The sequence below is a fragment of the Gracilinanus agilis genome, chromosome 1 (assembly GCF_016433145.1).
Source record: "Gracilinanus agilis isolate LMUSP501 chromosome 1, AgileGrace, whole genome shotgun sequence".
Lineage (NCBI taxonomy): Eukaryota > Metazoa > Chordata > Mammalia > Didelphimorphia > Didelphidae > Gracilinanus > Gracilinanus agilis.
Genome location: NC_058130.1, coordinates 730862134 through 730870320, shown reverse-complemented (window position 1 = coordinate 730870320; position 8187 = coordinate 730862134). Strand labels below are relative to the sequence as shown.

The window sequence follows — 8187 nt, the reverse complement described above, 5'->3', positions numbered from 1 at the left end:
GAGAGGGAGAGAGAGAGAGAGAGAGAGAGAGAGAGAGAGAGAGAGAGAGAGAGAGAGAGAGAGAGAGAGAGAGAGAGAGAGGAGAAAGCGGGAGAGAGAAGGAGAGGAGAGGAGAGGAGAGGAGAGAGAGAGAGAGAGTGTGAGAGGATGAGAGAAAGTAAAAGTGAATGAGCAGGGGCGGGCGAGGGGGGCAGGATTATCAAACACACATTGCAACAGGACGCAAAATATTACAACACAAGAGAGGGAAAGTCAAAATGCCATGATGGGACAGCGGAGGGCAGGCAAAGGGGAGGGAGGCTCAGGCCCCAGGCCTGACATTCCGATCCGAGCAAGAGTGCTGCAGGGAAGAAAGAGTTAATGCGGCAGAAGGGATTTTATTTTGGGGAGGAAGGGAATGGCAGAACCCAACAGGAGAGGAAGGGGTTAATGAGGAAGCTCGTAGGTGTGACACTTGAAAGGCAGCGGAGGGCAGAGACAGAGAGGTAAATGCTCCAAGAAGTAGTGTGGGGGGAGTGGAAAGGGCCCTGGCGCTGATGCTCACTGAAGGACTCTTGGTCAAGCAATTTACCTCTATGCCTCAGTTTCCCCCATCTGTGATAACCATGCTTGGGAGAGGCAGCAGCATTTGGTGGGAAAAGCCCCTGCTTTGGAATCCCAGCTCTGCACCCTATTGGCTGCATGGCTTTGAGCAGCCCCCTTCTCTACTTTGCGCCTCGGCGTCCCCACCTCTAAAAGGAAGGCTGGCGTTAGGTGGCCTCTATGTTTTCTCCTCTGATCTCTGCTGGCCAGGCCAGGGAAGGGGGCTTTGCAACCTAGAGGATGACCAAGAACAAGTTCTAGATGGGCTCCCAGAACAGGCTGACCAGCAAGGGGCCAGACTGGACTCGACAAGGAGGCTGTGTCTGGGAGAGCTTGTGTTCTGGACACGCGTCCTAGCCAGGTTCTGCTACAGGCTGTGTGTGGGCCAGACGGTCCCGTCTCCACCACCTGACCACCCTCCCCAACAGAAAGAGGCAGAAGAGAGAACGGGGGAGAATCGGTCCCCAGCCCCTGCCGGAGCCCCAACGGGGGAGGTATCGTTTTAAAGTCAGACCGACTCGGCCTTAGACGCTTCAGAGCTGGCGACCCTGGGCGGGTCACTTAACCCTCCAGTGCCTAGGCCTTAGTGCTCTTCTGCCGTGGCACCAATGCACAGTATCGATTCTGTGACTCTAAGACAGAAAGTAAGGGTTTAAAAATAGACAGATTCAGACTCACTCCCCTGGCTCCCCCAGCCGCTCTGGGCAGATGTGGGGGGCCGGCTCCGACACTCCTCTAAAAGAGGTTATTCTAGGCATCCTAGCGAGGGCCTGGTGGGGTGTGTGTGCATCACTGGGGGACGGAAGACAGGGAGAGAAGCAAAGGGGGGGGGAGGGAGTGCATCGGGGAAGGAGAGACGGGAAGCAATGAAGGGGGGCTGGGGAGGCCCCCGGGGTGGGCCCAGGAGCCGCAAGACAGACAGACAGACAGCCAGACGGACGGACAGACAGACAGACAGACAGCCCACGCCGGCCGGCTCCGTCCCAACGCTGGGCCCCCCCAGCACCGCGGGCCTCTCACTGACCTCGCACTTGCTGTTCCAGGTTCAAAATAACCGACACGGCCTGGTGGAGAATTAGAAGTTTGGTCTGCGGTTTTTCACTGTTAAGATGGAGTTGGCACATGCGGCCGAGCTCTTTAAAGGCCTCGTTGATGTCGCGGACACGGAGGCGCTCGCGGGCGTTATTGGCCACCCGCCTCTCCTTCTCTCTCTCCGCTTTCTGCTCTGGGGGGAGAAGTTCGTCCTCCTCATCCTCATCTTGACTAGGGGGTTCCGAAATGAGAGAACGAGACAGGGAACATTCTCCGTGGGTGCCCTCTGGGCCTGGGGCGGGGGACCCCGGGCATCCGCCCCCACCTTCCGAGTGCCTCCTGCCATCCTGCCACGGGAGTGTGTGTGTGTGTGTGTGTGTGTGTGTGAGTGTGAGTGTGTGTGTGCGAGTGACCACAGCTACCAGGAGCGTGTGCGCGCATGCGTGGGGGTGAGGGTGCCGGTACCGGGCCTGGCCTAGGGAGGCCCGAGCAGGGCAGCGGGATGAGCTGGCCCTAGCCGGCCCGCACTAGGGGAGGGGGGAGACACCGGGTGAGGAAGGCTGAGAGGAAGTTAAAACTGGACACGCTGGCCCTTTGCTCACGGCCGGACAGGGGTCATCGGGCCAAATCCACCCCCCCCCCAAAGCTGGGCCAGGAGGGGTCAGGGAGGGGAAGTCCCGCCGACGGGACCTGCTCCTGGGGGGCACCTTGTTCTAGTCCGGGAGGGCTTCATCTCCTTCTTCTCCTCCTCCGAGTTGTCCGCCACCGACGTGTTCTCCTCGTCTTCCTTCTCTTCCCTCTTGATCTCACTGGTTCCCGAAGAGGCGCCGGCTCTCCCCAGCCCCGACGTCAAGCCTGCAGTGGGGGGCAGGGACCCAGGGAGAGGCAAAAGACTTAGCCAACCTGAGACACGAGAGCCCAGAAAAGAGACCCGGCACCGGGAGTCAGGAGAACCTGACTTCCAACTCAGTCAAGAGACTTCCTCTGTCCCAATCGATGCTAAGTGCAAGCACCAAGGATGCAAAAAGCAGTCCCTGCCCTCGAAGAGCTTACAATCTAGTAGGAAAGACAATATTAATATGAATACATACAAAGCAAGATATAGACAGGATAAATGGGAGATAATTGACAGAGGGAAGCAATGGAATTAAAAAGGGTTGGGAAGGCTTTCTATAAAGATGAGATTTTAGCTGGAATTTAAAGGAAGCCAGGAGAAAAGGTGGGAGAGCATTCTAGACTTGGGGGCCAACCAGAGAAAATGCCTTCAGAGATTGGAGGCTGGTGGCTACCCCCAATCTCCTTCTTTCCAGAAGTTTCCCTCCTCAGCTGAGAACTCCTACTTTATGGAGAAACTCTAAGACATTCCAGAAAAGAAACCCCTTCTTTTCCCCTCTGTACATCTTAGAACATTATTCAAGGTTTCCGCCACCTCTTCTCTCCTCTTCCTTTACTCCAGGCTTTGATTATGAGGGGTCCCTTCTTATTATCCCTCCATATAGACCCTGATCTCCTCCCCTCCTGCCTCTCCAACAGATTTTCCTGCAATCATTGTCTCTTTCCTTCTATCTTTGCTCTCCCTTTCTTCTCTGCTGTCTACGTGTCTCCATCATCCTTGAAAAATTCTCACCTCCTTAAGCTAACATCCTATACTCATCCTTTCTTTCTCAAATTCCATGAAACAGTTATGTTCACTTTGAAATTAGCTTTTGACTTCATCATTCAACTAAAATGACTCTCTCCAAAGTGGCCAATGATTTCTTGGTTGTTAAACCTGATGGGTCTTTTTCTCATTCTTTGCTCTTCTTGACCATTCCAGAGCCCTGGACATTGCTGGCTGCCCTCCCTTCTAGACTCTCAGACTGACACACACACACACTCACACTCTCACTCTCTCTCTCTCTCTCTCTCTCTCTCACACACACACACACACACACACACACACACACACACACACACACACAAAATATTTANCACACACACACACACACACACACACACACACACACACACACACACACACACACACTCACTCACTCACACTCACACACACTCACTCTCTCTCTCTCTCATCAGTGACATAGCTCTTTTGGGTCTTCTTCCCACCTCTCTGAAAGCCCTTCCACTGGATGTCATGCCTATTGGCTTTGGGTGTTCCTCCAAAGCATTTTCCTCAGACCTCTTTTCTCTGGTGATCTTACCAGCTCTCATGAGTTTAATTATCATCTCTATGTGGAAGCCTTTCAGGTCTTTATGTCCAGCCCTAATCTCTTTCCTGAGAGTCAGTCCTAAATTATCAACTACTTAATGGTTATTTTGAACTGGCTATCCTGAAGACATCCCATTCCTCCAAACCCTCCCCTCTTCTAAATTCCTTATTTCTTTTCAGAGGACCAGCATCCATCCTCTCAGTGAAAATAAGTGTCATTGTGGATATTTCACTTTAACTCATTCCAATCTTGTATTTTCTGGGGCAGCTAGATAGCACAGTGGATAAATTACCAGGCCTGGAGTCAGGGGGACCTGGGTTCAAATATGAGCCCATTCACTTCCTAGCTGTGTGATCCTGGACAAGTCACTTAACCCTTTTCCCCTAGCCCTTGTCATTCTGTCTTGAGTTGTTAGAAGAGAAAGGGTTAAAAAAAATATTTTCTGATGCCACTCATATACCAACCACCCTAGTTTAGGCTTTAATCTCCTCTTGCCTGGACTATTGCAGTAACCTCCTAATGGGTCTGTCTGCTTCAGTTCTCTCCCCACACCAATCCATTCTCTCCATAGCTTCCAAAGCCATTTCCCTAAAGTACAGGGGCCTGGCTAGGCCATCCCTGCCCATAGATGATGGTGGTTCCCCACCATCTCTAGAATCAAATCCCTTTCCAACCTAAACCCGACAAACTTTTCCCTCCGGTTCTATGTGGTCCAGCCAAACCAGCTTTCTGACCATTTCTCCTAGGAAACTACATTTCTCATCTTTTCTCCCTTGCATGGGTAGTCCCTTATTCCCAGAAAGCTCCCCCTCCTCACTTTGGCCTCCTGGAATCTCTGGTTTTGTTCAAGACTTGGTTCAAGGCCAACTACCCTTCCTGGCTATCCTCCCACCTCTAAGCAGCTACTTATCCCCCCTGCAACAGTACTCATTTTAAGCATGGATCCATACATTTTGCCTCTCCCTCATTCAGCTCCTTGAGGACAGGGATTGTCTGTTATGTCTTATTGAAAGGGGGGGAGGCTCTTCCACTCCATGCAGTGTAGCACAGCTAGTTGGCTCAGTGGATCAAGCCAGACCTAGAGAGGTGAGGTCCTGGGTTCAGCTACTTCCTGGCTGGGTGACTCTGAACCCCCACTGCCTAGCCTTTATTGCTTTTCTGTCTTGGAACCAGTACACAGTATTGATTCTAAGATGGAAGGTGAGGGTAAAAAGCAAACAGACAAAAAAGAAGCTGGAGGGAAATTTCTGGTTGGAGACCAAAAGGCTCTCCCTCTTTGCCTCTCTCTCCCCAGCACCCCCTTCTAGCCTGCGTGGGCTTGCTTACCGCTGTAGGCATCCTGCTGCCGAGTGAGGTCGGGGAGCGAGCCGGGCTGGGAGGAGAGGGACACATGGTTGTGAAGGAGGCCAGAGTTGCTGGGGAGGCCATCCTCAGTGTGGCTGCCCCCTACCTGAAGGACAGTCAGAGGAATGGGCCTGAGAACTGGATCCCCTCCAGCCCCCTTCCCTATGACCAAACTCTCTGGTAACAGCTAGAGGTCCTGGCCAAATCCCTCCCCCACTCCGTCCGAATGAAGCAGGGTGTGGGTGGAAGGCCTGGGCTCGCTAGTCACTCAGTCTTCCCTTCTCCTAATCTGGGAAGAGGATTAAAAGCCAGAGCAGGGCACAGTGCACAGGGGATTAGAGAAGAAGATCCGACTTCAAATCCCCGTGGGCAAATGAATACCCCTCTCTAATAAGTCAGAATCCCAATCGAACGTCCTTTCCTAAGGTGGGGAGCCTGGAGGTAATCGTCCCAAGGGCCCAGACCTGGGGCCCATCCCCATCCAGCTCTGGGGTGGGCACCCTCCCTGCCCCATTGGGCCCCTACTCACCAAGCTCGAGTGTCGCCCCACCAGGGGCATGACAGAAGTAGAGAAGGCTTGGCTGAGGGCACCCACTGCCCCACTGTGCCCCGGCGTACCCCCAAGGATGCCATGCATGTCTCCCGTCTGCCCCACGGCATGACTCCTCAGCACGTGGATGGCTTCATCTAAGTGATCTTCCATCTTGTTTTGCTGTTGGGGTGGAGAGGAGGTGGTTTAGTTTTCCCTTCAGCCTCCTCCAATCTCTTGCTAAACTGCCAAAGCCAGAGAGGGCGTTGGGTGGGCTGACTGCCCAGTGAGGCTTATTTCCCTTCCAGCTCACACTCTGTGGCTCAGGAAGGGGAACCCTACAATTCTCTAGGGGTCACTTCCTCAGGTTGTGGAAGGACAACCTGTCCCTCTCTATGCCCTTCCTCCCTCAGGGGAGGAGAGAAGGCTCCCTCCATCGTACTCCCTGTACATGCCCGTACCCCACTTACCCAGGCACCTCTATACACACAGGCACAAGGGGGAGGGGGTATCTTTGGAACACGGGGCCTCTTTTTTGTGGGCACTAAAGTCAACTCTCCTTGGAGGGGAGCCAAGAAGGAGGCCGGGATGGCCCCCGAATCCTCCATGAGTCTCCCCAGTCAGGCAGGCAGACATGCTCTCTCACCTCCAGGAGGTGGGAGAGGAGGGGGAAGCAGAGACACTTACTAAATTGTGAAGAGTTCCTTCGTAGCTGGGAGATAAGGCACCGGGTGCTCCTGTTCGGGGCCACTGGGATGTGCCTAAAACACAAGACTTGAGTTCAAACCCTGCCTCTTAAGTTGTGAGACCCTGGACAAGCCACTGGCATTCTTTGGGTCTCAGATGGCTCGTTTGTACGATCAGAGGGTTTGGGCGAGAGGATTTATACACAGTCAGAAGTTACCAATGCTTTCACCTTGTTTCTGTTATCTACTCCCTCGAAGATTCCTTCTAGCTTTGACTAACAATGTTCTTGATACAGAGGGCCAACATTTTACAACAAGAAGGGCCCGATTTATAGTCTAAGAGTTCAGAATCCAAATCCTAGCTCTAACACTTGCTCACTGGACAACAATAAAGCAAACTGCTTCACCAAGCCTTGGTTTCCTCCTCTGTAAAATGGGGAGAATAGTGTCTGTGCTACCTAATCCCTAGGCTGTTTTGAGAAAGTGCCTGATATTGTAAAACCTGAAGGAGTATCCAGAATGTCTATAATTTATCATGATGACCTTCAGATGCCTGTGGTGCTTACTCAAGCCACAGGGGGGCACCATCTTCCCACCCAACAAAATTCAGTTAACCAAAAAATAGCTCATTGAGCACTAAAAACATTTTGGGAAGGCTTTTGGGGGATTAGGGGATCCACCCTTGTATCTCTCTCTCTCCGAAGTCCTCCCCATTCATGCCCCCCCACCCCTATCACAGTAAGATTCAAACATCAAAAACAATGCTTCCCACTAATAAGAAAGATGGAGATTGGGAAGGATTGGGATGGACAAGAGGAAAAATCTGAAGGGAAAGGGGAACCGGTGTGCCAAAGTGGAGTGTAGGCATTGGAGAGGCCTGGGATGAGTCTGTTCTTACTATATCACCTTTGGGCAAATCACTTTAAAAAACCCAACAACAACAACAACAACAACAACAACAACAACAACAACAAAACTCCAGGCCTCAGTTTACCCACCTGTAAAATTGGGGGGGGGGGGGGGTTGGGCTAGAACATTTCAACAATCTAGCTCCAAGTCCCATGATTCTATGCCAAAATACAAGACACCAAGGAAGGTAAAGGGGGAGAAGCATCTCTGTTCTGTGACTAAACCTCACCTCCCTTCCAGCCCCCAACAATGGAGCCATCGTAGGAGCCCATGTGCAGGGAGCCATTTTCCCACAATGGGTTGGGGGTGTTGGAGTCTGGAGGGCAAAGCCTAGCTCCTTGAAGATCAGAGAAATCAACTCTCCTACTAGCTCACTCTCAAGAGTACCCAGTGCCTCTCTAGGAAGGGAGACCCCCACCCCCCAATCAGAGGGACAGTCTGCTTGAATATCTAAGTCTCCCTTAGCCCTTACTAGTTCTCAGAGCTATAGGGGAGAGCTGCTGGACCTATTTAGCGAAGTGAGAGTCAGCAAGGCTTGTAGTGAGAGTGGGAGGTGGCCCTGAAGGCACTAGATAGCTGGTGGGGACCCCACCTACTGGGGGCCCTGGAGTATTTTTAACTTAACTGCCAGCTCTTCCAGAAACCCAGAGATTTCACTTCCTTCTCCCTCCAGCTGATATCCTGGGGGGGGGGGAAGAGGGGAGAAGAGGGGGATGTGAACAAAGCAGGAGACTGAGAACACACCTACACGCTCTTCTACAAAGATATCTAATGTACATGGGGGAGGGAGGAAGGGAAACAGAGAGGAAAGGAGGGAGGGGTGAAAGGGGAAGGAGGAGGAAAAAAGAGAGGAAGGAGAAAAGGAGGGGGAAAGAAGGAAAGAAAAAGAGGGAGGAAG

At 52.4% G+C, this 8187-nt stretch overlaps 1 protein-coding gene across 7 annotated transcripts in view; it reads right to left on the bottom strand.

Moving 5' to 3' along the window:
* TCF3 (transcription factor 3) overlaps positions 1–8187 on the bottom strand; it is a 107596-nt gene that overhangs the window by 14204 nt on the left and 85205 nt on the right. For 2 of the 7 annotated variants that reach the window (XM_044672170.1, XM_044672179.1), the window contains exons 13-17: positions 6382–6455; positions 5695–5877; positions 5148–5271; positions 2322–2517; positions 1607–1845 (exon numbers count right to left, since the gene is read on the bottom strand). In XM_044672170.1, coding sequence (XP_044528105.1) covers positions 1607–1845; positions 2322–2517; positions 5148–5271; positions 5695–5877; positions 6382–6455 — 816 coding nt within the window. The remainder of the gene's footprint in view (positions 1–1606; positions 1846–2321; positions 2518–5147; positions 5272–5694; positions 5878–6381; positions 6456–8187) is intronic. The other 5 variants (XM_044672188.1, XM_044672197.1, XM_044672214.1 and 2 more) reach the window with 3 other exon arrangements.